Source organism: Pogona vitticeps, chromosome 4 (assembly GCF_051106095.1).
Source record: "Pogona vitticeps strain Pit_001003342236 chromosome 4, PviZW2.1, whole genome shotgun sequence".
In the NCBI taxonomy this organism is placed as follows: domain Eukaryota; kingdom Metazoa; phylum Chordata; class Lepidosauria; order Squamata; family Agamidae; genus Pogona; species Pogona vitticeps.
The window spans coordinates 163,761,788-163,784,865 of record NC_135786.1 but is presented as its reverse complement, the minus strand read 5'-3'; the positions used below and the strand labels follow the sequence as shown (position 1 = coordinate 163,784,865).

At 40.4% G+C, this 23,078-nt stretch overlaps 1 protein-coding gene across 2 annotated transcripts; it reads left to right on the top strand.

The window, feature by feature from the left end:
• The first annotated feature begins 1,059 nt into the window (after nt 1-1,059).
• Nucleotides 1,060-12,530, top strand: MYLIP (myosin regulatory light chain interacting protein). 2 transcript variants are annotated; one of them, XM_020798589.3, is made up of 7 exons: nt 1,060-1,262; nt 2,355-2,545; nt 6,135-6,320; nt 7,163-7,360; nt 8,824-8,988; nt 9,866-10,286; nt 11,208-12,530. In XM_020798589.3, exons 1-7 carry the CDS (start codon nt 1,176-1,178, stop codon nt 11,295-11,297), a joined length of 1,338 nt encoding a protein of 445 aa, XP_020654248.1. In that variant the 5' UTR covers nt 1,060-1,175; the 3' UTR covers nt 11,298-12,530. The 2 variants fall into 2 exon arrangements, with proteins under 2 accessions (XP_020654248.1, XP_020654250.1); XM_020798591.3 differs by lacking the exon at nt 7,163-7,360.
• The last annotated feature ends 10,548 nt before the right edge of the window (nt 12,531-23,078 follow it).

Below are 23,078 nucleotides of genomic sequence, written 5' to 3'. Positions count from 1 at the left end.
GCTAAAAGTCCACGATTCTGTACTAACTGAGAATACATAGTGCTGAACAATGCATTTTCATAGCCAATTTTAAGTATTTGTTGCATTCTCTCCTTTAAAGCAACTGCTCTGGGCTATTTCTGTTCTAACATTTATAGCAAGTCTGTGATTTCCTCTGTTCATTTAACTAAATTCCAAGGTAATCTTATTTTTCAGTGCACTGAATTTATGGACAGCTGTGCCAACTGGATCACAAATATCTTATATGAAATGTCATCCAGATCTATGAATGGGATCTATTCCCATGTTTTATTTTCCCTCACTTAGCAAGCCTCCAGCACTTAGGAAGGCATATCAAGGTACCAGCTGTTTTAGTAGTGCAGATGAATAAAGCTTGTACAGTAGAACTAAAAATAGGTATGTTTATTAAAAGGATCAGTTATACAGCTTGATATTCTTGCAAACCGGGGTTGTAATTAAGAGTTATTACAGACCTATTTCAGATTATGTTCCTGTGTCTATCCTTCTGTTATCTTACTAGCACACATGAACTTTAAAAAACGAGTTTCTTCCATGGAAAGTCCCATACGACTTTTAATTCGCCAGTTCTCTGTCAGCGTTCTTTTTTTTTCTGTACAGTACTATTTTTCTTTCGCTGCTGCTACATGCCGTTAAGTCGCTTAAGAGTTTTGAGGGTGTATGAAATGTTCCAAGAGTCATTTACTGTCCTGCCCCCGTGAATTTCTAGGGGCAATTTAGGATTCGAATCCAAGTCTCCTGCGTCCTAATCCGAAACTCTAGGCGCTACCATCAAACGAGCGCCCAATTTCCTCTGGCTTCTCCCCATTCTTGCCACCCTCACGGAGGATATCCAAAAGGCTTTCGACCAACGTCTTTAATGCCAGTGAGTCTTTGACACGAACAAACCGTCTCTTGAGCCCTTCTAGCCTTCAATTGGCTTAGACGGCTGCATGTACACAGAAGAGGGTGTTTTCATTGGTTAAAATTTCATCGGGGGGTGGGGCCTGAGGAGGGAGGAGCCAACCGAGGAGATATAAGAGCCGGAGCTTTTTTCCTTCGCCTCAAAGCAGGACTAGCTTCAGCGTTGGGAGGGTGTTGTAGCGGGGTGGGTAGCGCAAGCCGCTACGGAATCAGAGGCTTTTTTTGGTGTTGGTCTTCACGGCGAGGTGGCGGCCATGCTGTGTTATGTGACCAGGCCGGACGCCGTGGTGATGGAGGTGGAGGTGGAGGCCAAAGGCAACGGCGAAGACTGCCTCAACCAGGTGAAGATCCTCGCTTTCTTTTTTCCGACACCCCCCCCCCCCGTTTCTGGTGCTTCTCAGCGGCTCCTGAGAGGCCGTTGAGTCGCCTCGAGGCCCGCCGGCCCTGAGCCCCCCCCATCTCCAAGGGCTGCGTGTCGCGCGTTCTCTCCCCTTGGGAACTCCAGCTCCGGTGTCCGAATGACATTCTCCCTTTTTTCCCTCTCCCCCCTCCCCCATCTTCACGCGCGCGTTCGTATCTCTTATTCACAGGGAAGGGAAGTCTGCGGGTTGGGCGCGAGAGACAGCCGCCGCCGCCGCCCCCCCCCGCTTTCAACGGGGAGAAGTAAAGGGGAGGGGGATGTAAACCCCCCCCCCGGACTGCGGAGCCTGCGGCGCCGCCGCCGCTGCTGCTTTTGCTGCCTCCCACGCCTTGCTACAGAGCTATTCTCTGCCGCCGCCTCTCCCCCACCCCGCGTGCTGTTTAAAGCCATGCAAATTTCCCCAAAACCACATTTTGGCGGCATCCGACACGTGGCGTTTTGCTGGGTGAAGGTAGTTGATGCACTCCCCAACCCCCAATCTTTGAGCCTTTCGAGGGTTGGAGACAGCGCAGCCTCCCAGCAACTGGGGTGCTGTTCTATCCACTGGTGAAACCTCTATGCCCTCCGTGGCCCTGGGAGCCCTGAACCTGTTTGCCTGTGTGTGTCTGGAGAGGTCCTCGGGTCTCATGCGTTGGCCCAGTTGCACCCATTATTTGACCTTATGCATTGGCTGAAGTATTCATGTTTAGTGGTTAAGCTGGGAGATGACTTGCATGTCTTGCAATATTTTTTTAATTTTGGTCTTAATGACACAAAGTGCTATTGAAGGGTAAATCTTTCCTGCTGGAAGCTTTGGGCAGAAGTCTGTTATTCCCCCCACTCCCAAGAAGAGTTTGGGCTGTTCTTTCTCTCCCCCCCCCAAGTGTCAAGGTCCACACTACCACAATTCACCAGTTCATCAAGGAATATTGTTTTTGTAGGTGGCTGGATTATTTGTTGAACTTTAGTTTGCATAGTACTTTGCTGATTACCTCTCTGCTACCACTTACGATATTTCATTTTTTAATCACAGGTTTGCCGAAGACTGGGGATTATAGAAGTTGATTACTTTGGACTCCAGTTCACAGGTAGCAAAGGAGAGAATTTATGGTTGAATTTACGAAACAGAATATCCCAGCAGATGGATGGCCTTCCTCCTTACAGATTGAAACTGCGGGTCAAGTTCTTTGTGGAGCCTCATCTCATCTTGCAAGAACAAACAAGGTAAAAAGAAACACTGTCAGTTAAAAAAAATCATATGTGTAGAATTGCAGAGATATACAGCCACTCAGTATAACTTTAGTTTTGACTTTCAGTATGCCTCTCAATTTGAATTTTAAGTACCAATCTTACTGTAAAATATTTCTTATGGAAAACAAAAAGTACTTTAAAGATTAATATTAATGTAAGACGATCTGCCAGTGACTTCTAATTATAGAAGCCTTTCTACAAGTGAAGTGAAAGAAATGGAAAAGTAGTGACTCCTGTGTTCGATAGTAACCTCTTAGCAGTGTTACTGCAGGTCATTTAAAAGTGTTTATAACAGGAAACTGTTCCTCAGTGTTTTGACTCACAGAGCTGCTCCTTTTAAATTGGCATCATATTACAGTTATGTTTCAGTCAGAGGCCTTATTTCAAACCACAAAAAGAAGCTGTTTTTCCCTTCAGAAATACATAAACACAGTAGGTATCCTAATCCTAAACTTGAATTCAAGTAGCCACATACTTGTACTTAACTGGTGAAAGTTAAATTTATAAAACACACTTGGAAGACTCCATATTTCTTCAGTGCAGTGGCTGTTTAGATAGTTTTTGTGGGAATATGTCACAAAGGCTATAAAATGATTGTTTTGTAGTAAAATATAGTGGGAGGAATGAAAAAGAAAACGTTTGCACATTTCCAGATTACAGTTGGTTGATGGTTTTTAGATAATGTGTTATTTGAAAGTATATGCACTCCATTAATACTGTGTGCTTAGTGTTTTTATTCACGGACTGAATAATTTTTCAGGCAAATAGCTGGGAAGACTCCGAATATTTTTTGTCCTGTACCATTTGTATTGCAAATACATTTGTGCTTTTTTTTCCAACAGTAGTTACTGTAAAAACTCCTTTCATACACGCTTATAAATTTTTGCTTACAATTTTTTTTAAATAATGCTACCCTGTACAGTAGATAGAACTTGGGGAAATACATTTCACTGCTTTTGCTGTTATATTGAGGAGTGCAAATTAAGTATTTTGGTGACTAGGACTTTTAAATCTCTTTCCACCAGCATGGAATATGCAGATTTTTGGTCAGTAATTCATTGACCTTGTGGACTGCTTTGAATGCTAGTCCTTTAGAATGAGCTACAAGTAAGCATACATTTCATTTGATTGGATGTTTGTTTGTTTTACACTAAAGAGAATATTCAGATCTCTTCCCTTACACATTTAGTATTATTGAAATGTCAAGGCAGACATTTTTGACCACACAGAATGGATTATATCCGTTGCAATTGTGTAATATGATAATTTATCTATAGAAGCAAATGTATAGATATGTCGTAGCACTTGTACTTTTCCCATTGTGTGAAAATGTGCTGTAAAGAGAAGCGGTTTGTGTGAGTGTGTATTATGAAGGGATTTATAGGCTTGGCGTGCTAATAAATTGTTTGATGTATATTCCAAGAAGTCAAATGTCAACCTTTCGATTTCCAACTGTGGATTATATTAGATTGTTAAAATGTGTAGGGGGCTGTTTTGATTTGTCTTGGACATACTATTTGATTGGAATATCATATTAAACATGGCAGTTTTCATTCTTAGTCTGCTGTTTAACTGAAGCAAAATGTTGAATAAAAAGTTTTTCAGAAGTTGGTTGCGAAGCTGAAATGTTAGGTGTAGACACACAGTTACAGTATTCAGGGCAGATTAATACTGTATTTTACTACTGGGAAAAAGTAAGAAAATTAAATAAACTACACAGTAAATGAAAATAAGCTCTTGTAATTTTGTGCCATTTCAAAAAGGGATAAGATTGTGGTGTGAAGGCAATGTCTTCTATAGAAATACAGTAGAGGAAATATTTGATTTTGTCTGAGGTCTTTCACTGGAAAGAATGTAGGACAGCTTATAGGACGTTCCTTATATCAGCTTTCAGGTAAAACCAAAAGTTTTTATTTAAGAAACCTACTTTCATAAATGCATTATATTAGGAACATGCAATCCAAAAACTTGTTCTGGGTGTCATTCTTTTTGAACTTGGGGAAAAATATCTGGTTCCAATGAAGGCTGTTTAGATTCTGCTTTAGAGAGGCAGTAACAATGTAACTGTAGGTCATTGACTGAAAGTAACCTCTGTTAATTGCTGCTAGGCTATTCTGACAAATCAGGGAGGAGTTTCTGGAGAAGTTCAACTCCTGATTGGTCTGCAACAGTTTGGCCTGAAGGCAGAAAAGTTCTGCCTTTGTGGTTTTGTGGCAGAAGCTCATTGTGAAGCAAGAAACAGGTTTCAGCATTTTTCTTAAGAGTTGCAATAGATTTTGTTGTTGAAAAAGTATGTTTCAGTGCTTACATTTTAACTAAGAGGCAGCAATAAATTCATATTTTTGAATTAAGTAACATCATGACTAGTTTTAACACTGAAGTAAAATACTTTCTAAATGAGAAGCAAATAGTTACTAATGTTATGCAAACCTTAGAAATTTTAATTTAATTTTATTATTTTAGTTGAAAATGTAAGTCAGAATTTTGGTCTGTGATGGGGCTACTTTCAGTTTCTGATTTGGCTTAATGTGACACTGTTTTTAAAATGCTGCATTCATTAGGCAGTTGCATACATTAATTATTTTTCATTTGCAATTTACAGTCCAAATATATGGGCATTGAACAAAGTACAGTGTTCACTATGCTATAGAATCTAGTGTATGTTAAGAATCTATGAAGCAGAGCTGAACAGCTAGTATAACCTTTCCCCTAATTAATCATCAATATGGAAGAAAGCCCAAGAATTTTGCTGTTTCTACCATGTCATATTATCACATAGTCATATAATATGACATGGTAGAAGCAGCAAAAAGAAATGTGATAAGGGCAAAAAATAGTATGTTCATTGTGTTCTGCACATAGCCCTTTGGGATCCTACTTCATGGATTTTGAATATATGTGTTGAATCCAGGCTAGAAATCAAATGCAGTTGAGCTAGTCATGACAAGTTTACATGCCATTCGTTTTCTTGGAACTTCTCTCAGCATAAGTGTCTAGATTCAACCCAGTGTTTTTTATTTCCCTAGGAAATAGGCAAAGGCTTAGTGATAGTGACGGAGGAGTTCTTTGTGCATAGTCTCTCCCCAGCCATACTCAGTGAGTTGTTGCTCACAAGACATGAATGACAAAAACTGTTAGACATTCCCAGATTGTTCATATGAGTGTTTTTGAAACGCCTTTATTAGTATGTTGTGTTTAATGCCAGGCTAAGTATGCAAGAATATGTCCAGTCTTTCACCTGATTCTCAGATATTAGGCACACAATAGATTCCTTTGCATTTAGGAAGGTTTTAATTAGTGCGGCTTAAATGTTTCCTGCCTGGTACAGGTTAAGTGGGGTACAAAGTTATGCAACAGGATTTTATCCAATGTCTCAAAATGAATTTGCCTTACACTCCATTTTAGAAGAGTTTGGTTTAGCACTTTATTTTCCCATTCTTTCAGATAGGGGTGTCAGAAAAACATTAGTCAGCAGGGAAATAACGTTATGTATCACATGGTTGGCAAGTTTTTAAAAGTCTGACTTCCTCCATTCATCCTTGCAAATTTCATTCTGTTTTAGGCATATGTTTTTCTTGCATATAGAGGAGGATCTTTTAGCTGGTAATCTTCAGTGTTCTCCTGAGCAGGCAATTGAACTCAGTGCATTGCTTGCCCAGTTGAAGTTTGGTGACTATAATCAAAACACTGCCAAATATCACTATGAAGAGTTCTGTGCAAAGGAGCTTACCACTGCCATCTGGGAGAGGTAAGTGTGTTTCTTTGTTAGAAATGGAATAGAACAGTTCAAATGCACATCACGAGCCAAATGATTCTTAATTGCAAATTGCACATTCTGTCTTTGGAGACATTATATTATTGTAACACATAGTATACATGCCATATTTTTCGCACCATAAGACGCACTTTTTCCACACAAAACAGGGGGGTGGAAAGTCTGTGCATCTTATGGAGCGAAGAAAACAGATTATATTTTCCTGTTTTCTTCTAAAAAAAATTGGTGCGTCTTATGGAGTGAAAAATACGGTAATTGTGTTACAGTGCTCATTTTTGATCAGTTTTACTGTCTAACAATTGTTTTCCACACATCCTCTGATGAGATCACTTTTACAGTTCAACAAATGAGCACATGGTATATCTCTGTTTTCTCAAAAGGAACCTAATATTTAATTAATGGTCATATCAGCAGTAGTTTAATTGATTAGGAAATGTTTTGAAACATCTGAATTGGCTATAGTAGCAAACTGGTGGTCTCAAGGTGTTTTGGATTACAATCCATAATCCTTTACCATTCACAATGCTTGTTGGCTGGAAGTTGTAGCCCAAAATATCTGAAAAGTATCCCACCACCTTCTAAGCAATTCAGAAAATTTAAACTAGTTATATTTAAATTAAAGTTAGTGAACTGTACAATCTGTTTTTGAAAACTCTGAATTAATAAAATTTTAGAACTTGTTTTGAAAATCAATGTATGTCATCAAAATAAAGAACTCTGAAAAGGCTTAAAACATATTCAGAAGTTAAATGTTAAAAACCATCTCTTGCCACATTTTGAGTAATTAATCAAGTTCTTTTCTTACCCCTATATAGTATTACTGCAAAACATAAGGAGCTTGAAGGTCTCAGCCAAGCTTCAGGAGAGTATCAAGTTTTGCAGCTTGTGTCAGCTCTGGAAAACTATGGGGTAGAGTGGCATTCTGTTAGAGACAGTGAAGGGCAAAAACTTTTCATTGGTGTTGGTCCTGAGGGTATTGCCATATGTAAAGAAGACTTCATTCCTATCAACAGGTAAGCATTAGGAAGATCTTTCTGGAAAACATTGATATAACACCTCATAAAATGTTTATTATGACTAAACTGACTTTGAAACACTACAAATCATTTTTGCCCAAAAGCCATTGCTGAATTTCATAGCTGAGCAATGAATGGCCATTTTTTAAAAAAACTTGAGAACCAGATTTTCAGAAACCTCAAAAAAGAGAGACTGAATGTCGGCAGTGTGTGAGGCCAGATCCCACAGTAGATAAGTCACATGCTCTTACACATACTCTTTTACTCTCCCACACTGTCCAGTCCAGTCTTTCTCTGAGACATTGACTCGCTCTACTCAGACACCTGTGTCTGCTGTATCTATGCAGATTGGATAAAAAGTTCCATATTCTTTGTCCAATGTGCTATGAAGGAACGAAGAAACCTCAGGTTTCTCATTTCTAGTTGTGTCATTAAATTTGCTGCATAAACATAGGTTAGACACAAGTTAAGCGGTTTGTGTGGGTAGGCAAATACACATGCTGGACATACTCTACTTGAGAACTGCGTATAGGAGTGAATGAAACACTGCTTTACTGGTATTCAAAACCCAAAGCCTAATACCGGTTTTATTCGCTAACATTACTGAAATGTTCTAATATTCAATTTGCACTGTTGAAAGGTACTTTTTAAAACTACTAATCACAAAGCTGATTTATAGCAATATTACCATTAATAGAGTATCATTAATATCTTATAATCTTGTGAAAGCGAAGTGGACAGGACGAGAGCAATGTGCACTGCTTTATGCTTATTAGTAGAGATGGGCGGGAACTGCAGTTTGGTTCAGTGTATCATCTGCACAGGCGTTCTGTGGGAACTTCACACTTTCTCCACCTCTAGGTGATTGCCCACTCACTGGCAGCAGTGCACTTCCCTTCTATGCTGCCTCCAGCAGCTTCCCACTCAAATGAGGTGGAGCAGGGAAGCATGCAACGTCCATGAAACACCTGTGCAAGCGCCAGGACCAACCACAGTTTCTGTCCATAAGAGCTATGAATGTGACTATGTTTACAAATAGTGGCCAGAATACTATTGCTGATTTACGTTTAAGGGAAATTGTGTAAGTCACCGATGTTTGGGGCCATACCCAGGAATGCAGCCAGCCACTCATTGAGTGGAAGTTGCCAGTAATAGTTACAGTTTCCTTTGTGCAAGCATAAATCAGCAATAAAATTCTGGCCACTATTTAGTTATTCACCAAAGCATTGTTCCCTCTAATTTTCAGCGTGGTGGGCAGGGCTCTCCCTCTTGCACGTGTGACCCCCTGCATAGGGTTCCATCACAACCAGAACCAAAGGGGCTGGGAAGGATCGTTGTGGGTACTTGGGAGAGGGTGGCAGAGTGACAGGTGCTTGTAACTGAACAACTTCAAGGGAACATTGTACCAAAGCATTTTAGGCTAGCAGTGAATTGTTTTAATATTTCTGCTTTCCCTTCAGGATTGCATATCCAGTAGTACAAATGGCAACACAGTCTGGAAAGAATGTGTACTTGACTGTCACTAAGGAATCTGGCAATAGTATAGTTCACCTTTTCAAGATGATCAGCACTAGAGCAGCTAGTGGACTTTACAGAGCAATAACAGAAACACATGCATTTTACAGGTTTGTATTTCTGCAGTGAAAATTTACACTTAATATGTAAATTTATAGATGTATACTAAATGTTAGCACTAAACATTTATCCAACAATGACATTTAGACATTTGTCCAACAATGAGAGTATTCAAAACATAAGAACATAAAAAGAGCCCTGGATTAGGCCAAGGACCCATCTAGTCCAGCTTCCTGTATCTCACAGTGGCCCCACCAGATGTCTCTGGGAGCACATGAGACAACGAAATACCTGTCTCTTATAATACCCCTCCCATGCATCTGCCATTTTTGAAGTACCTTCCTTTGAAGCCTTGAGATTATACATCCCCATCATGCCTTGTAACCTGTGACTTTTCCTCCAGAAATCTATCCAATCCTCTTTTAAAGGCATCTAGGCCAGATGCTATCACCACATCATGTGGCATGGAGTTCCACAGACTAACAACATGCCGAGTCAAGAAATGCTTTCTTTTGTCTGTCCAAACTCTCCCAACACTCAATTGGAGTGGATGTCCCCTGCTTCTGATATTGTGTGAGAGGGAAAACAGCTTCCCTCCATCCACTATATCTATCCCCTGCATAATTTTATACGCCTCAATCATGTCCCCTACTCAGCCGCCTTTTCTCTAGACTAATGAGCCCCGAACGCTGTAGCTTTTCCTCATAAGGGAGGTGCCCCAGCCCAGTCATCATTTTAGTCACTGTCCTGTGCACCTTTTCCAGTTATACTATGTCATTTTTAAGGTACTCTATGCCAAGAGTACCATTTGATTTTCATATGTTTTTATTCCAGTTGTAGTGCTGAAATTGTATGCATAAATTTGACCAAGTTTTTAATCTTTATGCAGTTGATTTAAATTTACTTATTTGTTTGTTTTCTTGGTAGGTGTGACACTGTTACAAGCGCTGTCATGATGCAGTATAGTCGAGACTTAAAAGGCCACTTAGCATCTTTGTTCCTGAATGAAAATATTAATCTTGGCAAAAAGTATGTGTTTGATATTAAGCGGACATCAAAGGAAGCTTATGATCATGCAAGACGGGCCCTTTACAATGCTGGCATTGTGGACCTAGTTTCAAGAAGTGACCATAGCCCACCTAGCTCTCCCCTTAAGTCTTCAGAAAGCAGTCTGAACTGTGACAGCTGTGAAGGTCTTAGTTGCCAGCAGACGAAAGCTCTTCAGGAAAAGTTACGGAAGCTTAAAGAATCTTTGCTATGTATGGTGTGCTGTGAAGAAGAAATTAATTCTACATTTTGTCCATGTGGTCACACTGTGTGCTGTGAGTCATGTGCTGCACAGTTACAGGTAACTATAAAACCCTTTACAACAAGATGACATCACAGATTGAGTTACTACTTTTCAAAATAGGTTGGGAGTTCTTCAAAGCTTTTAAACCAGTTTGATTTTATCACAAAAATAAAATCACACTAAAGCATGGATGAACAACTGCAGGTCTTGGTAGCAGGTTTTACCTCTTGCAGCCTGCTATATGTTGCTCACATGCTCTGTTGCATTGCTGGATTTCAGTGTGTCAGAATTCTTGACTTTCCCTTTTGCAATAAGGAGGACTACAGGCATGGGCCTTTCTTTAAGTTGGGATCATGCTTTCTAGAACATGTATGTCCCCCATTCCTCCTTCTTAAGGTAAATGCAGCAAAGTTTATTGGTTGTGGCAAAGGGGGAATGGATGAATGGAGGTTGGGGGGATGCCATATATTGTCAGAATAATAGCTTTGTTTAGCCAAGCACCCTTTTTGGATATTCTGGAGGATGGACTTTTGTAGTAGTTAAATAATTGTTTTAGAATGAAACGTAGTGGCACAAAAAAGTGAATTGCAGAAAAATATTGTAAGCTTAACATTATTTGGAACCTCACATTTTCTTGGATTCATTTATTCCAAGTCAGTTTCATATTTATGAAATCCTGAAATTTTTTTAAGTGTTATCCAAATATAGGGTTACACTGTTTGCATAGAGATCATAGGATCTCTACCATAGATTCTGGACAATAATCAGTGAAAGCATTTATTTTCTACTTACGATAATATTGTTATAAATCTGCTTTATGACTAGCAGTTTAAAAAGGAAGTATCTTTAAATAGTGCAAGTTGAATATTAGAACCTTTCAGCTATGTCAGCTAATAAAACTGGTATTAAGTCTTGCATTCTTAATACCAATACAGCTGTGTTCCAACTTCTTTATTTTGTTTGTTTTTTCTCTTCTAGTCATGTCCTGTATGCAGGTCTCAAGTAGAGCATGTCCAGCATGTGTATTTGCCTACCCACACAAGTCTGCTTAACTTGGCTGTAATATGACCTCAGTATTAAATGCTAGAAGATGCACACCGTACAAAGCTTCTGAACAATTTTGTACTTCCAAATACTGCACTACTGTTCACTCCAACTCCAGTGATGCTGAAGGGGAGCAGCCACTTCTCCATCTGCCAGCAATTAGAAAGGCCAGTAGAAAACTGGGGCTGGGGGTGGGAGGATAATGGAAAATAATTCTCTGTTCAGAGTGTTCGCAAATATGTCTAAGGGGATATACTGTGAATTTCTCGTAGGCAACCTCATGGCACCTGAAACAACAGCATTTATAAAATGGCAATATTATGAGAGAACAGAGTTGGAAAGTTACTCTGTAGTATCCAGCAGGGGCAAAATAGCTTGTTTTATGCATTTTATAAATAATTTTATTTAGTTATATATTTAGCATGAGAATCACTCCATTTCTCTTTTAGCAAAGCTAGTTTTTAATCTCTACGTTTGTTGTAGTATAATTTAGTTTTCTGCTTCTAGTCTCACTGAAGTAAGAAACTATTTTTAAACTGGTATACTTAAGAACCTAAGATTTACAAAGCTTTAAGAAGAGAGCTGCATTTGTTTCAGTAAAAGCAGATCAGATTAATTTTGAAATTATGTTCAATGTTTGAGTAAATTTGACAGGCTGTTTAGAAACCACCCTTGAGACAAGGTTGAAAGGCATTTAAAAAGGAAATCTTTAAACATCAGTAAAAATATTTTTCTCTTCCAAAAGTCAATACTTGTCTCCGTTCATCTGCCTTGTGTTTGGAGAAAGTTAAATCTCAAACAATGTAATAAGTGTGACTTTCTGAAATGCAGTTGTGTTATATTATTTCTAAAAACCGTCTTACCTTCTACCACAAACCCTATCCTTGGGCATTTCTTGGACTTTGGTCAACTAGTGAATGCTCCAGAATATTGAAACTAGGTGACCATGTTTGGGTGCAATACTAGCTAAAATGAAAGCTAGAAAAGACACTTTACTGAGACTTTCTGAATATACTTTTTGTATTGCCTTAATGTAGCAGTAATGTGTGTATGCATTTGTTTCTTTGCACAGACATTTTGTCAAAATATTAAAACTCTACTTTTTTATGGCACATTAGCATATAAACCTTACTCCAGAAGGTATTTATTTTTTCACTTTGTAAAATTTTGTTTCCACATGAAGCCAGAACTCCTATATGGTAGACCTGTCTTTTTATATATATATATTCAGATTAATAAAGGACTTTTAAAATATAATTTGCCTGCACTCTTTTTTTTTTTTTTTTAACTTAATATTGCAGCGTCTTCCTCTTTGGATGATGAAAAGATGTTTGGTACTAGGGGGATGAAGAGATGTTGCAGCTATATAGATCTCTGGAAAAGGGGTGGGAGTGAGGACAGATGTGACATCACAAAGTGGATTGTATAATGAAGATGTAATTAAAACGTAATATGAAAGTTTTGTTGACAATCTTGCTGGATTGTAAGGTGGGACAGATAAAATCAGATAAGCTGCTGGGGAATTTGCTTCATTATGAGTCACTATGGTTTAATTAGCCTTTGTGGATAGAAAACTTGAAATTTGGAATAATAAAATACTTAAGGTGCTTACAAGGAAAAATGAATTGAAGCATTGGTAACTATAGCCAGCAAGGAGATAGGCATGGAGGTTTTTGAGTGGTAAACACCTGTGCTTGTCATTTGGCGACTTGAGTGGTCTTGTACGGAGCTCCCTAGCACTTGGGTATTAACATTTACAATGTGTTCAGTTTGTACTCCTTTGTGCCCCCTGTATCCTCCTCTTGGAGGCTGGAACAAATTTCTCTAGCAAAGAAGAGCACTGAACATGGATGGCTAACCTTACCCCATTACGCGCAACATCACTGATCCAGATTTTGCATCAGGAAAGAAGTTGAAGGATGCCTATATGGTTGGAAATCAAATACAACCCCAATTTTAATGGGTCAGAGACTGCAAATAATGATTGATTGAAGTACAACCCCTCTTTGTTCTCCAAACCTGTCTCCACCTTTTTTTGTCTTCAAACATTCTTCAGCAGCCTGTCTAGTACCCAATCAAATGACATCTTGGACACCTGCCCACTTGCATTCTAACACTTAGATTGTTTTTCATCCAAAAACAAACCATTGCATGTTGCCATTCCTTCTACTGGTGCCATCGGGCCCATCAATCCACCTGCAGCACCCACACGCATGACATCTTTTGACTTTTGCCCACTACATGCCACAAGAATTCTGCCACCAGAATCACTAGTTCTAATACTTCATTGATTTCTCCGGCAGTGAAACCAGCATACACTGGCCATTCTTCATTTTTTGCTAATACCACCTGGCCCAGGACCCTGGCTGCAGCAAGCAAACCTGTGATGTGGCTCTGGCTTACACTTCCTGATTTTGGTCCTAAATCTTTTCCAAGGTACGCTCCCTTTACATACACGCGCCGTCTTCTACATTAAGCACTCTGCTTTCTATCCAAAGATTACCCACCTGAACTGCTTTCATATTGGCAGGTGGGGAAACAGACGTAGGTATTGAGCCAGGAACACTGGGACTTCTGGTGGAGGAATGTTGACACTGAAGCTGTGGTGCTGTTATAAGCATGGTTATCTCTGGGCTGTTTGTGGCTTACTGTGGATGCCTGGGAGAAGAAATGGGGGGTTGAACCAGGAAGAAAGTGGCATTTGGGAATCTTGCCAGATTAACTGCATGCTGATTTTTGCTACATGGCCCTGCCAGCTCTAATGCATCATTAACAATGGCTTCTCTTGCCAATGAGACTGGTGCATATTGGCCATTCCTCATTTCCTGCTAACACCACCTAGACCATCACCCCGGCTGCAGCACATACGGCAGTAGCATGACTGGCTTACCTCCCCACTCCCTGCCTTTTGAAATAGTCCTCACTGCACTGCTCTCCAACAGTACCAACATCCTCTTCTAAGAGGGCTTGTATTCTGCTTGATTCTGGTTTTGCCAACCTAAAGTTTTCTGTACCTATTATCCCCTTAGTGGGTGCCTTTAACAGGCTCAGTGCTGCTCTTCCACCTTCTACCCCCCACACACACACTGCTTCTCTAGTATGTAGGCCTTGCTACAAATGAGAAAATGAATGTGCAACCATTTTTGTTTATGCATATTTATAACTAATACACAACACAAATGAAACACACCAATTAGCATGGCGTAATGCTACAAAGATGAAACAAAGGACTAAACAGCACCAGTGTAGGCTGCATTACACTCCCTTTTCAGAGGAGGTTGGGTTGGGAAACATCAGGCACTGGTTCGGCTGATAAACGAACTGCCAAACCAGTGGTTTATGCCCATCTCTAGTTGAAAATCCAGTGGCTAAGGATAATGTTTTCATTTCATTTACTAGAGAGATGTGTATATGTTTTAACATATACCCTTACATGTCTGAAGAAGTAGATTCTGATCCATGTAAACTGCAATCATATTTTGTACTTGTCCCCTCAATTTTACCATTTAATTTTGCACATATAACACAAGTGTCTTGTAGAACACTGAGGGCTAACAAACCTACGGCATGAGATTTTGAAGTCTAGAGTGTACTTCTTCATCAGATGCATTAAATGGTTATATGAACTTGTATGTGTATTTGGAGAATGAGTATGTTGTTGGGCCTGATTAGAGCTCCAGACAACCATCTCTTCCCTACTACAGATACATACGCATGATCCATAGCAGCATGAATTGTAAACAATATTAGAGATAAGTGAAGCACAGAAAGCAGAGAAAATACTTACCTTATTAACACAAGAAATTGAAAAGTGGCTGTGCTGTTCCATAAGGGTAAAGTCCATGAGAAAATACCATAGGTTAGCACATGGACAATATCTTCATTCCCAAAATGCCACAAAAGCTTTTCTGTTTTTCCTTAGGGTCAGCAGTTCAAAATGCAGGAAAGGGAGAAGAAACACATTTTCAAAAATTATGCTAGATGCTGTAAAGTGATTTATTACTATTCTTTCAGGGTAGGGGACTCACAGTACAGCTTACCCAAGGCTGTGGAGGCTTGCCTTTCTCAGGAGGCATAGTACAAAATCAAATTCCTGACCTCTGGCTCTGCAGCCTGGTTCCAGTTCTAGGTTTTTGAAAGTCATAGAAAGTTTTGAAAAAATATAAATAACTAGGGTTTAAAAGATGCAGAACTTATTTTCCTTTCTTTTGCTTATTTATGGCATTTTTATCTTCTTAATACTGAATAAGCTCCAGTTTGGATGTCTTTATACCATTAGCACCTATCAGCCTTTATTTTTTATATACAGCCTTCCACAATTAAAGTGTTGCCCGCCCTGACCTGAAAGAAATCATAGTCAGCACCCAGCTATTCCATACCACAGGACATTGACTAACCTGGACTGATGCAGTCTCCTTTCCTTGCCATCTGTAGGTCTAAGTTGCTGTTAAGTCTGTTTTGATCTATCCACTTAGTAGTGGATAGACAGGATATATTCCCAATTAGTTCTCCTTGCCCACATTCCATGTTGTCGAAAACTTTTGCCTCTGTTTCTTGTTAGACTATGCAGAGTCCAATACAGATGAGGAATGGAAATCTTTGAAATTATGCTGTGGCAATAGGCTCTCTGCATCTGGCAAACAAACAGAAGGACTTGAGGATGGAGCACAAATGAGTCACGTACCTCTTTTCTCTACTTTCAGTGTCTCATGCCAAAACAGAATTGGCACATGACCGTGATGGAGAGATGGGGCACTCTGAGTACAAGTATAGCTTGTGGGTCTCCCTCTGGGAAAGATTCAAGTTCCACATTTCTGCAAAAGGCAATGTGTGGAGAAGCGATACTTTTGCAAAGTGGTAGCCAGAAAGCAGCCCTCAAATAGAGCCGTAGATTAAATTGTTCTTGAAGGCATTTTTTTAAATTCAGCACTTCAGATAATTATTTTTCTCTCTAGGTCCGTTTCTCATTTGTTACTTGTGACTCATAGCATCTGTAACATTTTGTATCTTTACACCAGCTGGTGGCAGAGTTGACCACAGGCATGTCATTCTCTCTGTTCACTGTCCAAGATGTTTTATTCTTAAACTCAAATTGTCTGAAATCCATGCAGTTAAATAGGTAGTAAAGGGCAATAACAGAGCTTCTAAATGCAGTGAAGCGCCTACGTCGATGTTATTTACCAACATGTTGCCAAATTTCTGTATCTGTGATAATTAAGTAGCACAAACCCAGACAAAAGACAGCAGCAGCCTGAAGTTCTGGCCCTGTTGTTTTGCACACAGAGATTCAAAGGTTGTACTCAGACTGCAGAACCACAACTCATGGGACGCAAATAATAGAACCAGGTACATAAACTGTATCACAGAAAAGGGTGTTGGATCTTCTTTTCCCACCAAGGACTGGGAGGGAGAGCCAGACTTAATACACAATGATCTGTATGGGCCACTTAATGTGCCATTAATAGGGCACAACACATGCAATACATTTTAATAACCATGGATGACTTCTCAAGGTACTACGTCACCTATCTATTTAAGGAGAAGAGTGAGATATATGAGATGGTTAAATACATAGCCATGGTGAGCTATAAGTCTGAAAGAAACCCAAGAAGGAAGAGAGGGAGGGAGGGAGGGAGGAAGGCAGAAGGAACACCATCTTAACAAAGAAGTAGAAATAATGGAGGCAGGGGATCGAACACACTATAACAGCCATTCAATGGGATTTTCAGAAAGGCAAAGAGGAGAGTGAACCTCTGCCAAACAATAGCAAGTACAGGACAGCAATAAGAAAACATTTGTGCCTAACAGCCACTGGAAGACGTGATAGAGCAACTGGTGCAGAAATACTAAGCAGAAAAATTTAAGTTAGTAACATGGGGTAACTGGACAGCTATTAAAAAAAAGTAGCTGGATATTTGAAAATAGTTATAAACTTTAGGCTAAGACTGCTAGCTAGCAGCAAGCCAAAGCTTGTAGGGTACACAAATGCAGACTGGACAGAGAACAGCACAGAATATAAATCCACCAGTGGGTTCCTGTTGATGATATCAAGAGTGGCCTTTTAGGCCAGATGGGCGGGGTATAAATAAATAAATAAATAAATAAATAAATAAATAAATAAATAAATAAATAAATAAATAAATAAATAAAAGATAGATAGATAGATAGATAGATAGATAGATAGATAGATAGATAGATAGATAGATAGATAGATAGATAGATAGATAGATAAATAAATATCAACAGCCTTGTCTCGGGCTAGTCATAAACAAATGTTTCTGGCTTTGTCTTCTACAGAGTCGGAGTTCATTGCTACAACAAAAACATGTAGATAACTATTATGGCTGGAGAAGCTGCTGAAGGATTTTTGACTACACAAAGCTATGCTGATCCAGGAGGTGGAAGACAACTAGTATCGAACTATTGCAGAGTAAGAAGATGATGCACCAGACACATTGTTGTGAGGAACTACCTGATGCATGACTTGACTGAGCAAGAGATAATCCAGATTATCTACTGTCCTACCGTAAAAATCAGAGCAGCTATCCTGACGAAGCCTCTGACAAGAGAACACTTTGAGAACCTGAAAGTCAAAATGGAACTTGGGAGTTCTTGCATGTACACTTGAGAAGGGGTATTGAGAAATTCCTAATATTAATCCTTTCAACTAGAACTCCTCAATTGAAAGGATTAATATTAGGAATTTCTCATGTATATGCATGTGAAATACCCCACATGTGACTATATGATAAAGCTTTTCAAACTTGAAGAAAACCTGTTTTGATCTCCTTACTGATCACTGACTCAACCCGAAGACTTTTGTATATGTGTTCTGCATTTAATATCTGTTTAAGAAGTGATGTAGGAAACCTACTGTGAAGGAGAGAAAGGGAGTGAGCCGTCCTCCGCGGTTAAAGGAGCAGAAAGAGGAGGAGAATGTATAGAAGGGATACTGGTAGAGCTGGAGCGTGATGACCGAGAAGTACAGGAATATAGAGAAGTGTGTCTGGCTGATGAGAAGGGGGAGGAGCTTGATCTGATTGTGTGGGAGGATATAAAGGAGGGCGAAAAGGCAGGAAGTTTCAGAGTGGTGAAGAGCTAACCGGTGGATAAGAAAGACAGATCAGTGCAAACAGAATGGAGCATGGGCCAGGAGGATTTCCGAAAGTTGTTAAAGGAATTCCCTAATCTGCAAGTAAGTGGAGGCTTACTCCCAGAACCACCAGATTTCCTAACGTGCGGGCAAGAGTTGGATCCACTAGAATGAATTGTGGTGGTTTACCACGCAATCAACGTGGGGGGAGGAGGGTGATCCATCCCAGTCCCTCTTTGCTTCAGAGCCAACGGGAGGGGGACTGGGCGAGACACCCATGTTGCGGGACCGTTTGCGTGGTCAGAACTACTCCGATACGGCCTATGACTGACCGAGAGCGCTTTGGGCCAGCCCCCCAGTGAGGCATAAAGAAACGGGGAAAGTTGAAGTAGTTAGAAGTTATAAGCCGTTACCCGAATTGAGTCTGATGGACCCTTTCGAGCCTGTTGAGTTGAGTTTGTATCTGGATAAAATGGATTCTATTAAATCTAAAGAACCGCCTCCTGTCCTCTTTCCCGCGACTTCCACAGAACTGACCTCGGCCGAACCGGCCCGGACTTACACCTACATTATGGATTATATGTCTCACTCGGTCATGAACATACAAAGACATACACAGCTTCCATGACATCACAGGATCTGGCCCCTTGCTCTCAGGTTCTGACCATGAAATCTCAGAATGGGGTGCTGCTGAGCCACAGTTACAATATACGTAAATTTAATGTTAGTGAAAGTGCTGTTCCCCCTGCTTTGTTTCTTTAATTGGATTCTTTCAGTCAGTGAAATCACTGCAATCAATTTAAGTGATTCAGTTGGCAGAATGGATTGTCAAGTGATTTGTAGATTTTCCTAGGCAATGCCTTATTTACCTAAATTTAATAAGAATGTGTTCAGAAGTGATAGCTCATTATTCAAGCTGTCAGCAATTAAAACCTTCCTGCCTCAGTTTTTGTAACAGCAACCATATACACTTGCCAATTAAGAGTCCTAAGATGGAAAAAATGTTCACTTTTCTTCCGCTGTGACTGTGGAATTATTGTTTAATACAGCCAATAACAAGTAAACCTGCGTGTATCAAACCAACCATCCATATGTGTCAAAATGCTTAATTCTATGTCCACATGAGTGCACTGTAGGAAGGGCTATGACACAGGAAGATGGCTTCCTCTATTCAACAGGTTGTCTGATCCAAGTCCAGGTTAAACCAGGAACACTGGATTTAAACATCTACCATTAGGACAGCAGGTTGAATAGACATTCACCTGATCACAAGCTGCTTCAGTAGTAGACTGCAGTTCTACTTTAATGAGTAGTAGTTTTCAACTACATAGCATAGTCAAAGCTATGGTTTTTCCAGTAGCGATATATGGAAGTGAGAGCTGGACCATAAAGAAGGCTGACCACCACAGAATTGATGCTTTTGAACTGTGGTGCTGGAGGAGACTCTTGAGAGTCCCTTGGACTGCAAAGAGAACAAACCTATCAATTTTGAAGGAAATCAACCCTGAGTGCTCACTGGAAGGATAGATCCTGAAGCTGAGGCTCCAATACTTTGGCCATCTCCTGAGAAGAGAAGACTCCCTGGAAAAGACCCTGATGTTGGGAAAGAGTGAAGGCAAGAGGAGAAAGGAAGACGAGAGAGGATGAGGTGGTTGGACAGTGTCATTGAAGCTACCAACATGAATTTGACCCAACTCCGGGAGGCAGTGGAAGACAGGAGGGCCTGTTCACGGGGTCACAAAGAGTTGGAAATGACTTAACGACTAAACAGCAAGTTTTCAACTTGCATCTATACATACATCAATGGATATAAATGTTATGACTTCTTTGTTGTAGTTCATCCTCTTTTTGGTAATAATTTGCTGATTTTTGCAGGATGTAAATGGCCATCCTACATTCATATGTACTACACATATAACTTGTTCTACTAATTCTCTACTAAACTGTGGGCTGGGGCACAAAGCAAAGTGTGTTGCTTATATACTGCCCCATAGTGCCTAAAGCCCTCTCTCAGCGATCTACAATTTAATGATGAACGCTACACACTACCCCTCCAGCGAGCTGAGCAATCAATTTACCAATCTTGAATGGATGGAAAGTGAAGTCAGCGACTTGAGCCTGGGATTGAACATGAGTCATGGTAAAGGTAAAGGTAAAGGTAAAGGTTCCCCTTGACAATTTTTGTCCAGTCGTGTTTGACTCTAGGGGGTGGTGCTCATCCCCGTTTCCAAGCCATAGAGCCAGCATTTTGTCAGAAGACAATCTTCTGTGGTCACATGGCCCGTGCGACTTAGACACGGAATGCTGTTACCTTCCCACCGAGGTGGTCCCTATTTATCTACTCGCATTTGCATGCTTTTGAACCGCTAGGTTGGTGGGAGCTGGGACAAGTGACGGGCGCTCACTCTGTCACGTAGATTCGATCTTACGACTGCTGGTCTTCTGACCCTGCAGCACAGGCTTCTTCGGTTTAGCCCACAGCTCCACCACGTCCCCCCACAGTTTAACCACTGTGCCATGAATCTCCACAACCATGGTCTTCACTGCCTAATAACAGAGCCTAGCTTGTAATGTATACTTTCATGATTTTAACCTCCTCCTCTTTTCACATTACTCTTTTACACTACCCTTTAATTTACTCCCTTTTCAGCTGTAGTCACATTCTGGTTATTTCAGTGCCTCGGTAAATGCTTACTAAGACTTTACTCATTGTGCTTTTATCCAGCAAACAAGCAGGGAGCAACTTAAGCCTACTCTTTCCATGCTGATTTTCTAACACATGAAACAATGACTCTGAAGAGGTGATGTTCTTGTTTCTCCACACAAACAAGAACACTGGAAAACTAGGGTTTCTTGCATGCGTAGAGAAACTACCATGTCAAAGGGAGCCCCTCCTCTTCAGACACTGAAGAAAGTGCTGGTGGAGGGAACAGTGGTGGGTAGTCCTGTGATTGTGTGCTGGACCAAGAGTCGTATAGCTTAAGCTACCCCAACATGAAATAGAAAACACAAATGAAAATAGAAATATTAAAACTGATTAAAAAAACCCTAAAAAGAAAGAAAAGAAAACCAAATGACACCATGTAATCTCAGAGTGGATGGAGGAAAAGAGGGCAGGGAAGAGGAGGAGGGAAGAGGGGGAAAAAAGGGGGAAGAAGGTAGTCAATTGGGGTTGGTGTGGAAAGCCTCCCTGAAAAGCAATGTCTTTAATTGTTTCTTAAATGTCCACAGGAAAGGGGCTAGGTGGAGCTCCTCTGGAAGCTGGACCCATAAAGTGGGAGCCACCACAAAGAAGGCCCTACCTCTTATAGAGGATTTATGAGCTTCCCTTGGAGTGACCACCCGGAGGAGCCTTGACTGGGATGACCTTGTGGGTCAGGCAGATGACATTAATGAGAGACACTCTGACAAGTAACATGGGCCCAAAGTGTGGAGGACTTTTTATGTGAGTATCAAAACGTTGAACTTGATCTGGGATGCCGTGGGCAACCAGTGGAGGTGAGCCAGAGCTGGAGTGATATGGTCAAATTTACTTGCACCAACCACCAGTCTGGCTGCCACATTCTAGACCCACTGAAGTCTCTGGATCAGGCTCAAGGGAAGCCCCATGTAGAGGGCATTGCAGTAGTTGATCTGGGAGATGACCAGGGCCTGCACCAAAGTCCTGAGGGAGTCTTTGTCTACCCTGTTTCCCCGAAAATAAGACCTAACCTGAAAATAAGCCCTATTACCATTTTTCAGGATGCTTGTAATATAAGCCCTTCCCCCCAAAATAAGCCCTAGTAAGTGAAACCCTGCCCTCCACCATTGTGCAGCAACCAGAAGATGACATGACTGTAAAATAAAACATCCCCTGAAAATGAGCCCTAATGCGTTTTTGGAGCAAAAATTAATATAAGACCCTGTCTTATTTTTGGGGAAACACAGTAGGTAGGGGTAGAGTTGGGCAATTAGCTAAGCTGGTTGAAGGCTAATCTTGATATGGCTGCAGTCTGGGACTTCCAAGAGAAACTTAACGGAAACAGCTCCAGGATTGCCATGGACTCTGAGATGCTGCAGAAAGGCCCCCACAATGCCTCCTTGCTTTCAGCACACACACACCCATGAGCTTTCACATTGCTACAGCAGATCTAAAGATTTGTAGCTGGGAGGAAGTCATACTGAAACCAGAAGTTGAATCATTTTATTTCGTTGTCAAGGAGAATTGGCTGCATAATTTGACCAAGATCCTGTTAGGAAAAAACTATACTCAAGGTCAATTCCCTAGGTCCTCCCCCCTTGCTGGTGGGTTTTCTGTCACATGATTGGTCATGGGATGGGTCACACATTTGATTTCACAACCTGTATGTGATTGATCATGTGCCAAAATTCTGGTTTTATATATTCTTAAAGTAAATCTGTGGACCATAAGTACGAATGTGAATTTTTAAAAATCAAGAACAATAGATTCAACTGATTAGAATCAGTACAACTTACAGGCGTTAAAGAATTAAGGCTTTGGGGCTGCATGGCACATAAGATGACCCAATTCTTTCAGCACTGCTGCTGTTTCATTTACAAACTATCCTTAGATTTCCCCTCTCCTTTGTTCTTTTAATTTTGGTTTTCTTTGTTGGAGCTGTTATATTCAAGTCTGCCTAAAAGAGGTACTGTTTTTTTGTTTGTTTGTTTTTTGTTTGTTTTTTGGCTCCAGATGGAAGGCATTCTATTGC